Genomic DNA, 22,358 nt, shown 5'->3' with positions numbered 1-22,358 from the left:
ACCGCACATAACCCACCCCTCCCGAAGACAATCGCTGCCCTTGAGAGTGGCATCCAGCTACTGTACCCCAAAGTGCGGGAAAGTGCGGAACAGGTCAGACTGAGAGCACTTGAAATAAAACGGTCCAATAACAACTGCAGAAGAGAATGAAACTTGTCTTCCGACGAAATAAGGGCACTGAGAATACCGGAAGAAGATACAAGCATTGTAATCCTACCGACGGACGAGGGCAACCCAACGGTTGTATTGAACGTACAGGAATACGGAGCCACCAGAATTCACGAAATCTCTACCTAAAATGAATGTGTAGGAACGGATCCGCCCCAAGTGTTTGCAGCTTGCCAAAACTCGATAAACCCACAATCTCGTTACGGACAGTCATAGTCTTTTGGGGCTCCACACTGCATTCACTACCCACGTACTTCACCTACATTATATCACCCCTCACCGGAAGGAAACCATCCCACCTGCTCGACTTCGAGAGCTTCATCATAGCCACATCAAAAGTACGTAGCGAAAATGATGAATGCTTGGACCCTTTTGACGTAATCTCTCTGTTCACGAGAGTACCCATTCAGTTGACTATAACCGCAACTAGCGTTACCCTGGAACGCGACGATACAATCACAGAGAGAACCTCCTTGAATGTAAACGAGATGTGCCGCCTTCTCTAGCCGTGCCGGTCAAATATCTACTTCACCTTCCAAGGCAGCTACAACAGGCACATGAGAGGAACTCCCGTGGGGGCTCAATTTCCGTTACCACGGTTAACTTGACTGTGGAGAGTATCGACGAAAGAGCTCTGAGTACTTTTTCACCGAAACGAATGGTTTTCCTCAGGTACATGAATAATTGCGTCTGCACGTGAAGTCGGGACAAGTTCAAAACCTGCAGTTCCACCTAGATTTCATAGACCAGGATATACAGTTCACATATGAGCGCAAAAAGAACTGATCACCCCCATTGCTAGATGTATAAGTTACACGAACAGACGGTATTCTCAAATTTTCTGTCAAGAGCAAACCAGCCCACACAGGCCGCTGCCTTCACTTCCAACCAATCCAACCATCCGGTAAAAAGGAAGGCGTATGTTGTAATTTTATTACCCAAGGAGCCGAAACGCATTGCTCATTGAAATCAGGTCAAAATAAAGAATACAGAACGGTTCTGAACGAACCTAAGAGAATCGCTACAGAATGGACTTCACTCAAAAAGCCGCCCTACAAAAAAAAAAGAAAAAAAAAAGAAACTACGGGACCATCAACCGCTGACTTTCCAGCTATCCTGGAAACGTCAAAGGGAAATTGAAGAAAAGAGGGCCTCAAGGTGGTGTACAAACCGATTAACACATTTAATATCCTCCTCCCTAAACGGAGAGGCCATCCACGAAAAGAAAAAGCTCAAGGCGTCGTCTATCAAGTGATCTGTGCCGACTATCCGCCGGTGTACATCGGGGAAACCAAAAATCTGAAAGAAAGAATCAGAGAACATGAGAATGACGTCAAAGTATTCAACCGAATACTCAGCGCCGCCGTCGCCGAACATTCTGAAGACGTCGGCCACAACATTGTTTTCTAAGAAACCCAAATCTTTCAAATAGAAAGGAACTAGTAAAAAAGACTGCTACTGGACTCTTTCAGAATACGGGGTTAAAATAAACCACGTAAAGGGCAACCTACGCTCTGTGCATATCCTAAAGGACGCTCAGCCAGGTAGATCCCCAGTATAGGTCACCAACGGCAAAAGATATGCTCCCCTCGCCCCTCCCCCTCCCCCTACCCCTGGCGACCCTTTCAACGGTATTCCTGCGGGTCAAGCGCCCCCAGCATGCGTCATCCCAGCCGACGAGGCCTGCCACAGCCATCGCACCCTTTCGCCTATTCCCGCCTGTCATGAAAACGTTCCCGGTCAAGTGTGTCCCCACCTTCCGTGGTCCCCCCTCCTTTTTTCCGTGCTCCCCCCTCCTACGCACCGGCTTCGCCAAAGAATACCTCCTGGAGAAGGAACGGAATGGGCATCGGAACATCGGTCTAATGAAATTAGCTGATTTGGTTGGCGTCTCTCTCAAACTTCTAATAAATTTTCCGAATCAGACAGGTAATTCTGTCGAAATGTTTAGCTTCAAGTTTTTATAGGTGCATGCAGGAGGAAACAGAAAACATATTCTCAAGCCAAGGACAACAGTGCGTGGCACACATGCATCGGAGAAAGAAAACAGTGAAGAAAGTGCTCAAGCAGTAAAACAAAACACACTCAGTGTAATACAGGGAACAGTACAAGCGGCTCAATAAATCCTCACTGTTGCTAAGAGTTCCTGTTTATAGCTAGAATCAAAAGTTCAACGAATTATGAGTGGCACGAAATCAGTAGTGCAGCTACGGGTGTTATATGCAAATTCAACGTGTGCCCAAATTAGGAACAGAGGGCGCCAAAGGCTCACGGACAGCGGGATCTCACAGAAAGAGAAACATTTCGCAGCACGTTCAATCAGCCTGGTACTCGATATTGTAGCCTGTAATGGTGCATTCAACGAACAGAATTTAATTTTTTTTCAAACCAAGGAAACAAAGAGTTCATCACAAACTACTCGCATTGTTCGTAATTTTTTTTTCGGTCGTTTATGGCTCGTGTCGGCTCGTTCATGCGCAGGGTTTACATCCCAGGTCTCGTGCTCTTTCTGTTTCATATGAGCGACTTGACTCCACCCTCCCCTCTCATCGTGCATCCTCAAATATTTTATTATTAGCCGACGGCGGATCAGGTTTCTGCAAAACTGGGGTGGTATAACGTAAATCTATTCCAAACTTTTCTATTGAAATTCTGCAATGAGCCCTCCGCGATTGGTCAAAAACTTTTTTCGACCACCCCCACTTCGCCTGTCTGTGACGTGAAATCAGGAGTACCGCGATAGTTCCCCCTCTGATATGAGGTCTACACATTGATTACGCACGATTGGACCTAACAAAAGAAAGATACTTATTTTTGATTCAACGCCTTTTCGCCATTAGCCCTTGGCTATTAATGAAAAGTTTTTGGGCTGGACCCGCTTCACCTGCCTGTCACGCGACGTCACAAAACCGCAAAAACTCACCGTGTCAAAGTGACGTGTACGTGTTAAAGGTGCATTAACATGCCAAACAAAACTGAATTATCTTCTGAATAGCCGTAGGCTGCCCCGTTCCGAAAGTAATAAAAGATGGCTGCCACCAACCGGTGAGGCACTGGCTACTCGCACCTGCCGGAAGGCAGGGGTTTATTTGCGCATATAATAGTACTTTTACCTTGGCCGCGTAATGTTTTCGAGCACTTTGGGCTCGTTTACGACCTCGTTCTGCCAACACTTTTTTTCAGAGGATCCGTTTTAGCGTCATTCTTAAGCTTCAGTCGCATGCCGCCACGATTTTCGACCAGCCCCTGCAACCTGTGTAAGGGGAAGCGGGCCAATCGCAGACGCCAGCCCCAGCCTCTGCATCCGGTTATCGGTTTTCTGTGCACTGGCTCGGCCCCATTGAACCCCTCTACACTAGAGCGTGCTCTTCGCCTCTTCTCAGCCAATTAGATAATAGAAGCCGCTCAGTGTAGGCGATGTTTTTCGTTTTTCAAGCAAACAAAAGTGACCTCCTATGAACGATAAGAGAGCTTGATTGGTCTGTCAGCTTGCATAAGCAAGCTGTCAGTTTTTCTATTGGAAATATAACCGTGTTTCTTGGAAAGCACTGCAATGCCCGATTGGCAATTGTTATGTATTTTGTTCCCTGCACTTGAAATTTTATTTGTATTCTCTTCATTTGTTTTCTGTAAGGTTCTTTTTTGTTTGGTTTCATGAAGCAACAATTTTTACTTGACTTTCTTGCGATCGTTCTTTTTATAGTTGACTACCAATCGCCGTATCTTCAGAATAAACCTTTGTTGGAAGTTAGCCTTCATCTCTCTCTAGTGCCATCCTGTTGCTAGTGCTTCATGTAATGCGCCGCTGCAATAGCTATGTGTGTGTGTGCTTAGATTTGGATTTGAAATTAGGGCATCGGTGGGGGCATTATTCTTCTCCTGTGCCACTGCATGAATTCGTAAACTACAGCGCAACATAAAGACAATAGACAAGAACGAAGTGAACGCGCATAGTGCTTCGTTCTTGTCCGTTGTCTATTTTTTGCGCTGTAATTAATAATGAATGCGCGCCAACTCGTTCAACTTTCATTTCTTATGTCGGGCTGTTGAGCCCATTTTTGTCCTAGAATGCATGGCTATGCATCCTTTAATTGATTTTCTTGGCCACGTGCTTGTAGGTTATGTGTAAATCTACCGCTTCTTCTAGAATTTTGTGTGATGCGCCAGCCCTGACAGTTTCTGGTGAATCCATGCACGCACGCATGATGTTGTAATCTAGAAATCTGCACTGATAGTGTTGCTTTGATTGCTTTCAGTTCAGCTTTTTGGGGAGTACGATGTCCTGGAATGATCCCCACCTGTATGGTATTTAATTTTATGTAGCATCATACTACTGTTACAGTGTTATCGTCACATCAGTGTGCTATTATATGCGGCTGACGTTTGTTTATGTTTTCATGATTCGCAACCTCCTCTGTATGTTGGGCAGTTGCATAAAGTCTCCAGGCGTAATTGTTTACCCCCATGTTGCACGGTATGGGCCTGTTGTGTTTCAAGTTCAGGTGCTCCTCTGGTTGTGTTTCTGAATGGAGCAGCAGTCATGTTTGCATCTCATATGCTCGCTGGCATAGTATCTTGAGATGAAGTGCCGAGCTCTTGAGGCGAAGAATTTCTGCCGCAGGCTGCAGCTCTACTCTATCAAGGTGCTTGTTCGTTTGCTCTTTCCCGTAGAGGGCTTCTAGCATGGTAAAGTTGGAAAGACCGGTCAGTACCCGACCGACGCAGGTATTCCATGAGTTGTCTTTCTTCTACTTTTAGTAATTCATATCGTACAATGACTTCGACACAAGTGTAGCATCTGCGATCTTTTATTTATCCGCGCGTCCATAGCCCACGATTTCGAGATTATTCTTTGCACAAGATATCGAATTTGTGTTCCGGCATGGCATAAGTGTTTCACCCACGTGCTGGCAATGCCGTATTAGTCTTAAACTAGCTGAGGATTTGGGGATGTTGACTTGCGGGTATAATTCTCTACATATGTGAAGCACAACGTGCAATCTGGGGTAGTTCTTTATTCTAGTCTTATTTACGATGTTGTTGTAAGCTGACTTATCAGAAAGCGAGAGGCCAGACTGGTAAAGAAAGTGTAATATGTTGTCTAGAGCTTGTTGGGCCATCATTGAACTACAGTTTCCTTGCGCACAGACTTGTTTTCTTTTTGCGTGTGTGAAGGTAAAGCATTTAATAGGTGTGTCATTACAAACGAGCAGTTTGGGGCCCACCATTCAATAAACTACATATCATGCATACTTTCTTTAAAAACCCCAGGGTGATATGCTCTTGCAAGTAGCCCAGTACTTTATTACTTCGAAAGGTAGTAATCAAAGGGGATATCGTTATGTGGGTTCACGTGCAAATAAATGGGATGGTGAACGTCTTAGAAACTGTTACTAGAAACATGTAAGGCATGGATGTTTCCGCACAGTTAATTAGCTGTGGGCATGCAAGAAACGTTTATACTTGAAAGATTCAGACTCACAAAACGGGATGCAACTGGCTGACTTCATTACACAGTTTTGATTTTGTTTCATTTGCCTGTTTTTTGCATTGTTGCACGTGTTTTAGACGACAGTGCATTAGGGTGCGTTGCCAATATCTTCTAGCTGTACAGTTAATTACCTTTCAAATACCCGGTTAATACAGGTGCAATAAGGTCCGCAACATATTCAATGTTTACTGGTTCCTGCGAACGGGAAAAGGATGCTCCCTCAGAGAAGAGATGCAACTTAACGTGCATGAAATATTCGAAAAGAAATTGACGGTGCTTTTTATTCAAGCCATGGAGTTTATGCTATCGTAGGAAACGCATCACAATAGCCTACATGTTTGGCACGTCAAATTTAATAAGGGAGGTAAGATAACCTTCAAGAAGCATCGGGAAATTCACGCTTGATAACCTACAAGAAAAGAATGCCACTAAACAGTACCGCATTCAGACAAATTTGAAACTTTCAGTACTTTCCTGTCTTGTCAATTGCCTTTGCGGAGGTTGAAATAATTTCAACTGCTCCGTACGCGATATTTTCATGCTACTCACTAAAACAAAATTGTAACGAACGAAGCAAACGTGACAATGCAGCTAATTTGCGTATCAACGAAGGCATATAAATTGGGCGCTGTTCTTGGTAGGGGCACACATGGAGGTCACAAAGAACGGCTAGCAATTTAATAATCACTGTGTGGTAATGAAGGCAATTGCCGCGTTTATCATAGCACTTGCGCAGAAATCTTTTAATTTAGCTGCCCACAATTTCAGATCCTGTTCGTGTTCGCAAAGGACAAACCGACCAATACCAGATTCCTATATGAGTGAAAGATGAACCGCAGATGCAGACAACGCACGCTCTTAAGCGCAACACATCTTCGAGCAACTTGTTAACTGTAACGAGAACTTGCGGCGATAACGTCATTTATGCAATACTCCTGATGTCTTCCGAGACAGAAAACAATGAATAAAATTTTTTTCCAACTCAGTGACAATTGGTGAAATTTGCGCCAGTCTGTGAACTCGAATACGGAATACACTCCACACCGGCACGCTGTCCGAAACATTCAGCACTATTTGCTTTATTCGGTCCTCCCAACGCTACACGCTTCATTCCATTTCAGTGAGAAGACCATGCAAGATGTTAGGTGCGGCAGGTGTTGAAGCACGACAAATGAACGAAAATATCTTGAATGCTCTGCAGCTAGATGCTTACCTTTTCTGATTATCGCTTATTTAGAAGCGTGCTCTTTGTCATGCGGCAGAAGTTTATGTGGTCAATATTCACGTGGATATTTGTATATGATTTAGGAGGATTCGCTTGATACACTACACGCTATTTCCGCGGAACATATTACATTGATAAAAAAGCCGTGTAGGAAGTCCTTAGAGCAAACCTGCGCAAGGCATGGAAGATAAAAAGCATGCTGCCCCTCTGTGCTTCTAACTGGCGATCTGCCTCTATCGATGATGAGCCCGATTCATTGTCCCGTAGTTCAATCACCAACTGCGTTAAAGCCTATCGTCCCACTTGTTCAACTCTGCACATAACAAATTGCTACAAATAGCAGTAAAGCAATGGAAAAAAAAAATATTTATTTCAATGTAGGGGACATAATCAGTCTTAAAAATAGAAATGGCTCCTATAGAACAGGCTCTTGGTCCTGGCAAGGCCGTTCAGAAAAGGTAAATTAAGTGTAGGGGTTCTACGAGGGAAAAATATGGTTTAATTATGAATAACGTGATATTGTTGGACTCCTGATTAATTTCGACGACCTTGCGTTACTTGACGTACAGCAAATACATGGTATGCGTGCTGTTGTTTTTTCCATTGCGCTCTATGAGCCTGCAGCTGCCACGGACGGGATGAAACCCCTGATGTCGTGCTCAGAAGCACAGCAACATTGCTACCGAGCTACTACAGGTGGTGTCTAAGCTGTCAAGGAAAGTATCATTCATTTCCCAGTCCTGAGATAACAATGAGCATTGGCCTTTGTGTGCCAGAGACACTGTTTTGAGAGTAACCATGAAGGTACCAATACCATATTTGGCGCCCATGAGAAGATATCAAGGTGGCTCAGTACCTGAGGTTGCTGCCACCTTCGCACACTTCCATGAATATGTTCTGGGGCTGCCCGGCGAGGTCCGTGAGGTGAACTCTCTCCAGTGCCCTCCTGACTTCCTCGTCGGAGCAGGTGCACGCGGGATCCAGGACTTCCCGCAAAGGGCCGCGCATCAGGCATGGATCCTAGTGCCACAAACGGTCACACAAGCAGAGTACATGCAACGGTGCGAAGTGAATGAACAGCCAATTCATTTGATTTAATATCTCAAAGTAATACCAGAGCTGTGACAATACTCCGTAACGATCTTGGCCAGCTGAATACTCTACAGAGTATATTCAACTTTGGAGAATATTCTCAGCCCAAAGCTCCGTACGTGTTGTTTCATTAAGTCCCTTCGGAATGAAGCCTGCAGGGTTGCGGTGTACCACGACATGAAGTTCAGCCAAAGACCGGAATATTGAAGCAGCCACCGTAACAAGCCGAGGCCTGAGAACAAATCGCTAGGTGGCATCGATTGTCTTAACCCCTGAGCTCCCTAGGCCAGAGTGCGTAAAAAAGTACACAAAGAAGTTAAAAAAAGGTGATTGTTCAAAACTTCTAAAATACTTCCCGTTAGACAGCTTCTATAAACGAGATGAATGTGGAATCTCTAGGCAATGATGATTTATTGGCATCTCCTTTAAAGGAGTGCTGAACCACCCCTTCAACTTGCTGAAAAAACTGTCCGGATGGCATACGCTGCTGTGAACATCTCAGCCAAGTTTGATAGTCGTGCGCCGCGTGTGGAGCTCGAAAGCGGAGCGCGAAGTCAGCTTTCCCTCAAACGCTGTCTTTTCAACATAAGCCTGCTCCTCACTCTTTTCTCGGCGCTTTATGTCGTAATATCGGGGATCCCATATGAGGCTGCAATTAGCCAACAGCCAGTTCAAGAGAGAAGACTCTGCATCAGTGCGCTTCTTCCTACCGTTACTGTGTATATTTTGACAGAGTTTTATAAACGGTTGGAAATAAGCGAAAACGTGTTTTCGACTTTCGATAATAGTTACCTACTCCCGGAAGAAGCCCACTAACGTATCCTCGCGCGTAAAAATTAGGCTTTGGCCGCCCTGCTTATCGGTGTCGTACCCGATGAGTGCCGCTAACTTCGACTAGGTTTGAACGCTCAACTAGCCTCGAACCACCCGAAATTTGAGGTCGGGCCACAGACACACTTGACAGTGCGCGCTCAGAACTGGGTGCTCCTGGTTAGACGTCTTGGCAGGCTTGTTGACAGCGCATCAAAAATACGCAAGTTGGATGAGGCAACCATCCGTCGGCCAAGCTCGTCAAGGAGAAAGCCGGTCCCCACCACGTAGCACAATCCGACTGGAACGTAGGAGGGCGAGCACGCAGTCAAGCACTGTAGTGCATAAAGCAAGCGCTGCGCATACGTACAACGGTTGCATGAAGCTGCGGTCTTCTAAGTAGCGTCGATACCGCAGCCACTAGAGGGCATCCATTGACTGAGGACGCTGTGGTTGGCTTACCTATGGCGCGTATTCTGTAGGCGAAACATCAAGAGGAAGCCCCGCTCCTCTTCGCAGTAAAAGGTGTTGAAGGAGAGGAAGCACCGCAAACCGCGTGTTTGATTGCAAATAATTCCGCTTCTACTGAATGCATTGGAGTACTTTTTGCGATGAAATATTTCTGACCTAGCGGTTTTACTTTCAAATGCATTTCTGCACCTCGATAAGTGCTGGTTCAGGACCCCTTTAAGATGAGGTGCTGAGGAACAATCACCTTGCCTACTTGAGTTATTCAAATATGTTATACATTCTTCTCGTTCAAGCATTTTGTATACATCGACTTAGTATTTTTTATGCTTTTATTAATCTTTCCTTCTTGCTTAAGCTTCTATAGCTACCTTGCACCGTTACATAGTATCACGGATATAAAACTATTTACACAATGTATTTACAAGGCGTATATAAACACCACCCAAGAATCCCGAGGGGGCTGTTGCCACATACCTAGTCGTCTTCACCGTCGACGACCTTGTCCTCTTTTTCCCACCGTAACACGACTCCCAGCTGAAAAAGCACCATCCCGCTGCTTCAGACGTCGATTAGGGCATAGTAAGGCTTAAGCTGACAGACGTGTACGATGTCCGATGACGTGGAATAGGGTGGCATGATGGAGGTCACAGGGATTATCTCGTAAGTGACATTGGTCCCTTGACGTAGAACACGGTAAGGGCCTTTGTAGCACGGAAGGAGCTTCTCAGAGAGCCGCACTCGGCGGCAAGGGGACCAAAGTAGCACAAGAGAGCCTGGTGAAAACTATGTGTCACAATTGCGACGATTAATAAGTGTGAGGTTGAGATTGCTGCGATGCCAACAGACGAGTACGGGCAAGCTGGCGCGCATGTTCAAAGTGGGTGATAGCGTCGCAGGCATACTCGGTCCTCGAATCCTGTATCAAGGGAAGTGAAGTGTCCAGTGGTAATACAGGGTCACGACCAAAGAGTAAGTAAAAGGGGGAATACCCAGCAGTATCCTGGCCTGGTTAATTATAGGCGAACGCGACATAAAGGAGCGCCATATTCCAGTCCTTGTGGTTGGGTGAAATGTATTTCGATAGCATGTCAGTAATTGTGCGATTAAGTCGCTCAGTAAGGCCATTGGCCTCGGAATGATAGGAGTTAGCCAACTTGTGCTTAGTAGAACATGAGCGTAGGATATCGGCGATGGCTTGGGAGAGGAAAGTGTGGCCGCGGTCAGTAAGGAGCTGTCGTGGAGCGCCATGTACTGAAATTATATCGCGGAGAAGAAAATCTGCGACGTCAGTTGCGCAGCTCGTGGGAAGGGCTCGAGTGATGACATAGCGCGTCGCGTAAGCAGTAGCGATAGCGTCACACCTGTTGGTGGAGCTGGACTCGGGGAAAGGGCCAAGGAGATCCAAACCCAGAGGGCAAGGATGGCTGAGGAGGAATGTAGATCGGCTGTACGTGCCCGGCAGGAAGCGTTGCTGACTTTTAGCGATGTTGACAGAGCTTGCAAGCAGCTACAGAGTGCCGTACGGAGCGCGCAAGGCGGGGCCAGTGGAAGCGGCGGTGCACGAAGTCGTAAGTACGAGCAAACCCAAGGTGTCCCGCATTTAGCGCGTCATGAAACTCTTAAAGTTCGGTTGAGCGGAGGTGTTGAGGAATGACAAGTAGAAGGGGAGGACCGTAAGAAAGAAAACTGCATCTGTACGTTATCCCGTAGTTGAGAACGAACAACCATAACGATGGATCAGTAGGAGCAGATTTTATCCGGTGAATGAGGGTCCGCAAAGTAGAGTCATGACGTTGTTCGTTGGTGATGTCCGAAAGCTGGGAAATGGAAAGACCACTATCGGAAGCTCCCATGTCGGCGTTGGCGGGCGTGTGTACAGGGTAGCGGGACAAGCACTCGGCGTCCTTATGTAGGCGACCAGACCTATACACCACCGAATAGCAATACTATTGCAGCCGCAAAGCCCATCGTCCAAGCCTCCTTGTGGGATCCTTTAAGGACGAAAGCCAACAGAGAGCGTGGGGGTCCGTTACAATAGAAAAGGGTCTCCCGTATAAATAGGGGCTGGATTTCACCACTGCCCACACAACGGCCAAACATTCGTGCTCGGTAATAGAGCAGTACCGCACCGCAGGTGACAAAGGACGGCTAGCGTACGCGATGACACGTTCATGGACGTGTTGAGCTTGTGTCAATACGGCACAGATTCCGTAACCACTGGCATCAGTGTGCACCTCTATAGGGGCTAAAGTGGCCAAGTGTCCTAGAAACGGTGGGATGGTGAGCGTGGTGGTAAGGCGAAAAAAGGCGGTGACCTGAGAGGATATCCATGAAAACTTCACACTTTCTTCAAGAGATATTTGAGAGGGCGTGCTATGGTGGCAAAATTTTTAACAAAGCCGCGGAAGTAAGAGCAAAGGCCCACGAAACATCGGACATCTGTTGAGGACCCTGGAACAGGGAACCCTTTCACGGCGCGAATTTTCAATGGGTCCAGTAGGATGCAAGTCGCATTGACATGTACGAGAACAGTAACCTCAGGATAGCGGAAGTTACATTGCTTAAAGTTGAGCTGTAGACCGGCCTTGCGAAAAACGGCAAGTACAGAAGAAAGGCGCTCAATACATGCTGAATAATGGCGAGCACACAATAACATCATCGAAGTAGCAGAAACAAGTCGACCCCTTGAATACTTGGAGTAATGAGTCCATCATGCGCTCAAAGGCTGCCGGAGCATTGCATAGCCGGAAAGGCATAATTTTGAAGTCGTAAAGACCATCAGGCGTTATAAAGGTGGTATGTATACCATCTCGATCATTGACAATGATTTGCCAATATCCGGACCATAGGTTGATGGAAGAAAAATACTTTGTCATCAAACTGCGTCATCGATACGAGGTAGTGGGTAGATGTTCTTCGTGATACGGTTGCGGGGGCGGTAATTTACGCAGAATCTCCATGAACCGCACTTCTTTTTGATCAATACGACAGGGGACGCCAGGGACATGAGAATGGCCTCAGTGAGGTCTTTCGCTAGCGTCTTGTCTACTTCCGTTTTGATGACGTGATGCTCCGAAGCTGGAACTCGGTAGGGTCGTCGATGGATGGGTGGATTATCGCATGTATGTATACAATGTTTGGCAGGTGACGTCTGGCCTAAGGGTCGGTTGTTCAGGCCGAATATATCCTTGTAGGAAAGCAATAGACTGCAGAGTTATTCAGTCTCTGCTGGAGTGAGATTCGGGGCGATCATTTTCCTAATGTCGTTTTCAGTAGATTTGGCAAACCGGTAGGCTCACAGGAAGCGTCGAAACCATAAGTTTCAACCGAACTAACTTCTAAAGCAGTGATTGTAGCCAGGGTGATATCTTTAGGCAGAATATGCTTTGCGAGCCCGAAATTCACCACGGGGAGGTAGGTGCGATTGCCTTAGACCCTCAGTATTGTAGGCAGGACAGTGACGCTGTGGGTGAGAACGATTGCAGTTATAGGAGCGGAGGTGTAATCAGCATCGGCAACTGGCGTAGTAGGCGACATTTATATGTATGTCAAGACCTGTGATGGAACGTGAACAAAATCAGTCGGTCGTAGGCGAATTTCGTGTGGTGTTGGAGGTGTAAGATTTCACCGTCTTAGCTGTAGGGAGGACCTTGGGAGGAACTTAGGCGAACAGGGTTTATTATGGAGCACGCAAGACGAACATACAGCCCACAGCTTACGAGCACACAGCTCACGAGTACGATCACAGAGCAGGATGACGAGCACCCTGTAGCAGCGAGAAACAGCTGCTTATAAACACTCCGTTCGATGTCATCGTTCGACGTCATCGTAGACTACCCGCCTTTTTGTAGGAGGAGGGCTCACACACACGTACGCACTTTCACGGCCCCCCTCTGAGGGCAGACGACCTTCGCAGCACTCGGAGCTGACCTTCGCAACGTGGCCGTCGTGGTGTCCGTTGTCTTGCTTCCCGTAGCCAGGTGGTCACGCCCTACCCCAGCCAGTGCCTACAAATTCCAGAGCTGCATTTCTCCTGTTGTCGCCACGACTGTCGGCAGACTGTGAGGAATCCTGCGGCCCCCGCACTGCAAAGCACCCCTTTTTTTTGGGGGGGGGGAGCTCTTCTTGCTGCCGTAGTCCGCAGTTCTCTGAAGTAAGTTCATGGTTGGTTAGCGCTGTCCTCGCTGGTTCTCTGGAGGCCGCCCCCACCGCGGGTCGATCGAAACACGTGCAGCGGGCTGAAATAGCTTTGCAGAGCAGTACCCCTGCAGGCCGATCTTAACAGCACCTCCATGGCCCGGAAAGCTCGCCTGGCCAGTGCTCACTACCGCTGGGAGGGAAGAGAATGGCTGGCGAGCAAGAAGATGGCTTTGCTCTCTGCAACCACTGCGCACTTGAAATGTCTTAAACCATCTCACAACAACTGGCACAGAAGAGTCGATCCCGGCAACATAATACCACTCAGCGTGCAAACGCCCGGAATCAGCTGTTAACCCGCCAGACTTCCTATCAAAATTTCAATGCAAGCAACTCAACTGGGTACCGCGAATTTTGCCCCAAAATTTCGTGCCGCCAAAGCGAGTGTTCACGTTCCCCCTGAGTTTAACCAGACCTGACCGCTGTGCTGCACAAGATTAAAGGTTTACAGAGAACTAAACCGAAGGCTCTCAACTACCAATACGCAAACATTACTTAAGCAGCCCAGCTTCACGAACAGCCTGTTCTTACCCTATCGCAGTGGCGTACTTATCTCACGTACTGTTGCCACTGAACAGTGTGATCAACTCCACAGGTACGTAATCACAATCGCGCTAGCTTTGTGGTCACTTTTCAGAAAGCGCTCTTGCGTCATACTCAAAGTTTTTATCACGCTTACTCACATTTGTTACTTTAGTCCACGCAGGACACGTACCTTAAACGAACTACTAAACTTGCGTAACTCACGAACACCACAGAACCTTTTTTAAAAAATGCATCTGCTAATACCTCGTTCCACGCACGCTCACTAAAGAAGTCAGAATACGACCGCCCTCAACACACGAGCAACCCAGTCATAAATCTGCTTCCTTCCGACCACACAGGACACGCGCTAATGGAACTAAGAGTTCTTCTCAGTGTCAACTGAAAAGTGCGCATTACTTGGTTTTACGGAAAAAACAAATGTCATTGTATCCTGTTTCCATCAATAGTCAAGCTGTATCCTATGTTAAGACGCATCGCTTTCTGGGCGTCATCATTGAACGCAACCTCTCGTGGAGCCCTCACTGCGTCTATCTGAAGAAGTTCGTCGCAATTGCTCAGGTCTTCAAGTTTCTCTGCTGGAAAAACTGGGGTACACCAGTCCATTCTATGTTGCAGCTGCACAGGGTTTTGTTTCACGGACTCCTACGTTACAGCCTACCAGTGTTGTCGAATGCATGCAAGACGAACTTTTGCGCCTTGGAGAGCACACAAGGTAAGGCCATACGCACGTGTTTAGGGCTGCCTCGGTGCACCTCAACAGCTGCAACAATTGCCATCGCGGGAGATCATATAAAGCAGACACATGCGGCTGTCGACTCTCTCAGTGTGCACATTCGCCATCTGTCAAGGATCCCCGACCATCATTTGGCCTCCCTACCAGCTGAGAGACCTCAAGCGACCTTTTCACGAGTGATTAGCGCTTATCAAGAGTGCATACCGGCCAATTTTACACCGGCGGCGAAGCATCCTCTCCCTTGTGGTGCCTGCGACAGCTTCAAGTGAATTTTGCTATTCCTGGAATTACAAAAAAAGTCCAGTCATCCAGCGCCGGCTCTGAAGCAACTTACGCTCCTATTACTGCACCAGACGTATCATGACCACATTCATATATATACCGGGGGTTCAACATCACCTACCAGCTCAACAGCCGCATTCGTCGTTCCAGCCAAGAACGTTACAGTTAAATTCAAATTGTCGCACACGACTTCATCTACATCGGCAGAACTTGCTGCTCTCCAAGCCGCTATGATGTACATCATCGAAGAGCCATCAGAGAAATGGGTCGTATTTTGTGTCTCTAAGGCAGCCCTTCACAGCATCAAGTCTGCATTACGTCACAGAACTTACGAGCAGATGATATCTGACATCAGGGAAGTTCACTACCATACTCTGGAAAGAGGACACCACATTATATTTCAATGGATCCCTGCTCACTGTGGCATCGTCGGCAACAACCTAGCTCACAAGGCTGCCCGATGTGCCCACGAAGATACCAAGACGCGTCCAACACCTTTGGTGAGGTCGGACGCTGCCACAGAACATCGCCTACTCGCACGCAAGAAATCACATCTCTGGATTTCGGCTGCCTTCAATTGCAGATTACGTAAACTGGACTCCACGCTACGGCTACAACTGCCATCTAGCCTTTACCGCAGCGAAACAACCTTGTTGTGTCGCTTGTGGCTGGGAGTGGCGTTCACGAACGCATACTCCTACCATATGGCAATGGCCGAGAGCCCGATGTGCGACTCCTGTGGGTGCGAGGAGACCATCGAGCACCTATTGTGTACCTGCCCTCGTTACGATCTCCAACGCCTCTCTCTGCGGGCAACTTTACGCCGACTGGACCCGAGACCGTTCACCGAGTCAAAGATACTCGGACCGTGGCCACACCCGTCACTGGCTCGAAAAGCGATTCGTGCACTAGTGCAGTACTTGAAGTGCACCGGCTTAAGAGAGCGTTTATAGTGTCCTTGTGTATGGTGTCCCTCGCACACTACTCAGTGCTTACTCTCCCTTTCTTCCTCTTTCTATTCCCCTTTCCCCCCAGTTTAGGGTAGTAAACCGGATGCTGTTCTGGTTGACCTCCCTGCCTTCCCTATCCTTGTTTTCTCTCTCTCTCTTTTCTCAGTGCAAATGATGCACTGACTGAAAATCTACGCGCTTAACCTTCGAACGTTCAAAAACACTTATAAAAAAAGAAGGTTAACTAATACACATGAGGGTTACCATAGGCTTCTCATCGACAACCTTGACACTTCAGGTTACTCACAAAAAACGAACGCCTACCTACTCATTAACTAACACTCGCGAGACTAATTGTTTAAATACACCTCTTTCACATCTCGGAGCTTCTCAAACCAAAGCATAAACAAAGCTCATACCTTACATACCGAAAGAAACTCTAGTCTAAAATCGCCAAAAATTTTCAAAAGTTAAAAAATGAAACAATACAACGCGTTTTCCTTCAACGGAAGCTCTCTTGGCCTCCCGTTCCAAACGTTTACGACTGACACATACTCTTGAGCCGTACTCGAGGTGGTGCGGTTCGAAAGCTACTCGTGCTACCGAGGAACAACAAAAGGGCTGACACACTATCAGCTCCTCGAAGACGTTACAGTCCCTTCCCAATTTGCGTCCTGGCGCCCCGCTTTCATCACGAACTCGACTGACCGCGTCGCGACTACTTATCATCTCGTCTCGTCTTGACACCCTGCGCTCCTTCGCACTACATGCTGCATTCCGAAAAGAACGACGGAACGACGAGGAACATAAATGCCCCGTGCCCTTTGTCCGCGTCCGTGCAGAACATGCTTCTCGGTCTCTTTTTGACCGGTGGCTCGAACGTGTTTGATGCGCCAACACCGTCAACGACGACCGCGCCTTTCTTTTCCTCACGCCCTAGCTTTTTGCGTCTTTCGCCGTCTTTGGCTGCGCTACATTAGCGACCGCATTCCGATATTTACGGCACTTCTTTCTGCGGCACTTTTCCTTTGAACTCGCTTTCATGTCGCCTTCTTGTGCCTCGTGCTGAGCGGTACACATTTCGTCGGCCCGGATCGGTCTCATACCCGCCCAGTCTGAGTGATTTTCATTTACATCGACTCTCTATTTGCCTCGACTGGCGGACAGCTCAACCGACTCTGGAACAATGCAGCAGTCTTTACTTGAGCTCTGCAGCTCGCACTCTTGCGAACTGCCCTCTACTGCATTGCCCAGCTCACGCTGTGCATCGACACACAGGCCGTCGGTCTCGATCGCTGTCTCACGCGCACAGTCCGAATGATTCTTAACTGAATCATCCCTCTCTTGGCTACCTAGACTGGCGGAGAGCTGCACCGATCCCTGAACAATGCAGTTGTTTTCCCTTGAGCTACGCAGCTCGCAATCCTGCAAACTGCCCTCAACTACATCGTCCAGCTAGCACTTCACTTCGGCATTCCGATCTGGCTCGACATGGGTGCTCGCGTCTGTCGGGTCAGCAGTACTCTTTACCTCGCTAACAACCTCGTTAACCTTACATGCGACGCACACACGCGGTGACTGTGCCAATTCATTCACAGCTGGCCTAGCTGTCTCTACAGTGCTCTGTTGGCACAGCACCTCATCGCTCTCACTCTGGCCTTTAACGACCTCTTCTGCCACTAAGGCATCGTTAACTGCTAGCACTTCGAGTTCACTTATGAACGTGCTGCTAATCTCGCAGGTGCTGCTACTTTCCTGGGCTTTCAACTGAAATCTGCTATCGACTTCCTTCCACTTTCGCTGCGTCCAGCCTACAGATTTCTGAAGCCGCTGTTGACTTTGCTCGGTTAACCGATCAAAACCTTCGATCTCTTTGTTCAGTGCATCAGTGTACTACCTCGTTACCTCTGGTAGGCCTTCTTCCTGCGAAATACTTTTTAGTTCCTGCCTAGCTTATTCCTGTTTTTGTTTAAATTCATCCTGTTCTTGCCTAATTGCTTCCTGTTCCCGTTTTTTGCTTGGAATTCGTCTGCCCTTTGTTCGATGAATTTCAAATCATTGTTACTTTCTACAATGGTTTTACGAATCTCTGATTCCGTCAAGTCCTCCTTTACGTCTACCTCGACCTCTGCACAAGACTACAGCAGGTCAGCTCTCGTCGAACACAATAGGACCATGGTCGCTACTTTAAGCTTTGGCTCTGCTGTCACACAATACTTGCCGCGAAACCCACGCAAATCAAAATACAAGTAAAAGATCCCAGTGAATCAAATCAACAAACACAGCGAAATGGAAGCCTGGTGATTCTTGCAGCCAAAACCAAACGCTTGCCGACTGAAGCAGCACCATATCACCAGTCCTTCTCCGCCGTATCCAGTCAGTCAACCCCAAGTCGCCTCCAACTTGATCAGGATACCGGTCGGTCACCATGTGCCAAAGTCCGTGAGCTGCCGTTGCTGTCTCCCAGTCGTAGGCTGATCTACGAGCCATAGGCCGATCCCTCCAAGCCGTAGGCCGATTTACAAGCCATAGGCCGATCTCACCGCTGCCGTTCAGTTGCAAGATTTGTCGGACGATCTCGCCGCTGCCACCATTTGTAAGCGTTGTAGGTCGTAGAGATGAACTTGGTAGGAACTAGGTGAACAGGGTTTATTTACAGTATTTAAATTTTAAACAAGAGACATTCGACAGTCTAGCGTGGCCCCCAAATGGAGCACGCAAGACGAACATACAGCACACAGCTTGCGAGCACACAGCTCACGAGTACGATCACAGAGCACGACGACGAGCACCCTGTAGTAGCGACAAACAGCTGCTTATAGACAGTCCGTTCAACGTCATCGTTCGACGTCATCGTAGACTACCCGCCTTTTTGGAGGAGGAGGGCTCACACACACACGTACGTACGTTCACTGCCCCCTACCGAGGGCAGACGGCCTGCGCAGCACTCGGAGCTGACCTTCGCAACGCGGCCGCCGTGGTGTCCGTTGTCTTGCGTCCCCGTAGCCAGGTGGTCACGCCCGACCCCAGCCGGCGCCCCTAAATTCCAGAGCTGCCTTTCTCCTGTAGCCGCCCCGTGTGTCGGCAGACTGTGATGTATCCTGGGACCCACGCACCGCAAAGCACCCTCTTTTTGGGGGGACTCTTCTTGCTGCCGTAGTCCGCAGTTCTCTGAAGTAAGTTTATGGTTGGTTAGCGTTGTCTTCGCTGGTTCTTTGGAGGGCGCCCCCCCCGCGGGTAGATCGAAACACGTGCAGCGGGCTGAAATAGCTTTGCAGAGCAGTACCCCTGCAGGCCGACCCTAACAGAGGAACGTCTAGTAGAGGCAGTTCAAGACGCAGAGTAGTTGAGGAACAATCCATGAGCGCAAAATGGGCGGAGAGGAAATCTAGGCCTAGTATGAGGTCATGGGGATATTGGTCAAGCACAGTGAAAAGGACGACAGTATAGTGGCCAGAAATGCCCACACGTGCAGTACACATTCCGACCACGGTCACCGTGCTACCACCGGCGATTCGTGCGAACCGAGTAGTGGTAGGCGTAAAAAGCTTCTTCAAATGCCGGCGTGGGCGGCTGGTCATAATCGATATGTGTGCTCCGGTATCTATGAGGGCTGTGACGGGTGTCCCATCAACTTGGACGTCAAAAAGGTAATGTCTCGTAAACAGCAACAAAGGAGGATATTGTGGCGAATCCGACATTGCAGCACCATCTCGAGGGGCCGCATTGCCCAGTTTTCCTGCTGGGATGGTCCTGGGTAGGTCGGCGACGGCGAGCGGTGAAGCTGGGGCGGACGTGGCTGGCGACGTTGAGGCGAGGGCGAACGAGCATAGTGGCGAGTCAAGGTAGTGGCGTCGGAAGTGTCGTAGAAGCGATGGGGGGAGGAACTTCGGGGGAAACTTCAATTCCAGAAGGTGTTTCGAGGAAGGGACGGCCAATGGCTCCGGCAGTGATGGGAAACGTGGCCGGCTCGGTGGCAGCTGAAACACGTCAGCCTGTCGTTAGGTGTACGCCAGTCCGATGGATTCCTGGTATTGAAGTTATAACGGACACTGTGAGGTGGACTGCGATACGTCCTAGGCATAGGAGCAGGGCGGCTGTCAGGGCGACTCAACGAGCAGGCGCTGGGAAGACTCATATTAGGGGTTTGCTGGAGAACCACGGAGTGTATCAGCGATATCGTCTCAGCAGTGTTGTTCCAAAATCTCTGTTGCGGCGAGGCAGGAAATGCTGCTTCGAGGTCGCGGCGTACAATTCAGGTCACGTTTTTGCTTGGTGGTGGCGAGTTAGATTGGTCGGTGGGGTCGGTAGAGGAAGAGGTCGCTGCAATATTCGGAAGCCGCGTAAGTTGATTGTATATAAGGTGACTCTTCGCCTGCCCGACACGGTGGCATTCCTTCATGATGGCGTCGACAATCAATAAGTTTTCAAGACCAGAAGGTTGAATGCGTCGTACGCGATGCCTTTGATAATGTGTCAAACCTCATCCGCCTCTGGCATGGACGTGTCAATTTTATGACAGAGGGCTAGGACGTCCTGCATGTAGGAAACGTACGACTCGGTAGCAGTTTGGGCACGCATGGTGAGTTGTTGCTTGGCGGCTAGTTGTTGACCGGTCGGATTGGGTAAAACGTCGGGCAGTTCTTCTTTGAACAAGTCCCAGCTGTTTAGCTCTTCCTCGTGCGTGTAAAACCACGCACGCGGTGTTCCATCGACGTATAACACGACAGTGGCCAAAATTATGGTCGGAAACCCACCTGCTCACCTTGCTGACGCGCTCATACATCTTCAACCATTGTTTTACGTCAACGTCATGGAGTCCGGTGAACATGCAGGGGTCTTGCGGCTGAGGTACAGCAACGTACTGGTATGCGTAGTGGGCATTGCAGCTGCAGATCCAGTACGATCCACTGGACGCATGGTCTAAGGCTGGGTGAGACGACCGCTGCGGAGCTCCGTGGCGAAGACGCGTGCCCCACACCTCCACAAAAATATCATGGATATAAAACTTTTTACACGTTGTATTTACAAGGCGTATATAAGCAGCTTCCGAGAATCCCGATATGGATGGATGGATAAAAAAAAGCTTTATTTTCGTCAAGAAACATGTGCAGATGATCAACTCGTGGCTGACGGCGACTTGGGTAGCCCATACCACGGCCCTGGTCTGGACGACCGGCTCTGATTTGGCCAATATGGCCTCCCACTGCTTGAGAGAAGGATCGCGCATAATAACCGCCGGTTGCGGAGCAATCCTACAGCTCCATAATACGTGGTCATAGGTGGCCAGTTCCTGGCACTATTTGCATTCCGGCCGACCGTCCGGGTAGATTTTGTTTAACGCGTATGGGTTATAGAAAGGTCTCGTCTGCCATCTTTGCCAGAGGCTTTCCTGCGCCTTAACCAATTGCTTGTCCGGGGGCGGGTAAATTCTCCGCTCAAGTTTCTAATGGTTAGTAATGTCGTGAAAGGACACCAGACCATCTCTCGTGGACCTCCCCGGAACATCTGGCTCACTTGCTCGGCTGACGAAACCTCGAACATTCATGTGAGCCGAGAGGCTGTTGCCACGTCATCTTCTTCACTGTCGACGACCTTGTGCTCTTTTTGCCACCGTAACAATGTGACTATAAACCCATCTTGCTTATTATTACCGTTGAGCAGTTGGTGCTTCCATCCACTTTAAATCCAAGGGCTCCTGGAAGAAGTATGTTACTCACGGCTCTAAGAGGTTAAATACATTCGCATGCCATTAGGATGCGCTGTGGAGTCTCCGAATTTTCGCTGCAGCAGACATATGCCTCGTCATGTTGCGAATAGTTGCCTCTGTATATTTCTGATTTTGATATTAGTCTGAACCTCAAACAGCGAAGCACTGTTCTCTGTGTTGTCGTACAAGTTTTGCCTTCTTATTTGCTTCTTCATTTGTATTGCATTAGTCTACCACCTATTCGCTTCACTTTGTTTACATGGGTGGGGTGTCTAATTTCAAGCGATTTATAAAGTATTCTATTCCGGTTTGTTCTTGCTAACGATTACTGAGAACTGTTGCTAGAAATATATTTAATGCTGTCCTCACGTCCCCTGTATCAGTTTTCCGTTTTTGTGGGCTATGGTTACGTTTTGAAACCAGCATTTCTCGTTATCACTCTGCTTCTTTGTTCAATGCTACGACCCTAGCAGGGAAGCATAATAATTAAATGCATAGGCACTGCCTTCGCCACCTATACTTCTGCAGTGAAAAGAAATTCGATCCTTTCACTAGTCTAGTGCAACTGCATGAGTAAAGAACAAAGTGCTGCGGGCGACTGATATTCGGAAAACAAAACGTCAAAACCACTCGGAAATCCCCGTTGACCATTTCTTATATTCTACACCGAGGTAGAGTGCTTC

At 48.2% G+C, this 22,358-nt stretch overlaps 1 protein-coding gene across 1 annotated transcript in view; it reads right to left on the bottom strand.

Moving 5' to 3' along the window:
* LOC126535313 (ATP-binding cassette sub-family C member 2-like) overlaps positions 1-20,751 on the bottom strand; it is a 33,248-nt gene extending 12,497 nt beyond the window's left edge. Inside the window, exons 1-2 of the mRNA XM_050182211.2 lie at positions 20,731-20,751; positions 7,741-7,904 (exon numbers count right to left, since the gene is read on the bottom strand). Coding sequence (XP_050038168.2) covers positions 7,741-7,904; positions 20,731-20,751 — 185 coding nt within the window. The remainder of the gene's footprint in view (positions 1-7,740; positions 7,905-20,730) is intronic.
* Positions 20,752-22,358: the final 1,607 nt, after the last annotated feature.

The sequence above is a fragment of the Dermacentor andersoni genome, chromosome 7 (genome assembly GCF_023375885.2).
Source record: "Dermacentor andersoni chromosome 7, qqDerAnde1_hic_scaffold, whole genome shotgun sequence".
In the NCBI taxonomy this organism is placed as follows: domain Eukaryota; kingdom Metazoa; phylum Arthropoda; class Arachnida; order Ixodida; family Ixodidae; genus Dermacentor; species Dermacentor andersoni.
The sequence above is the reverse complement of the archived record's forward strand: the minus strand, read 5'-3'. Positions and strand labels throughout refer to the sequence as shown.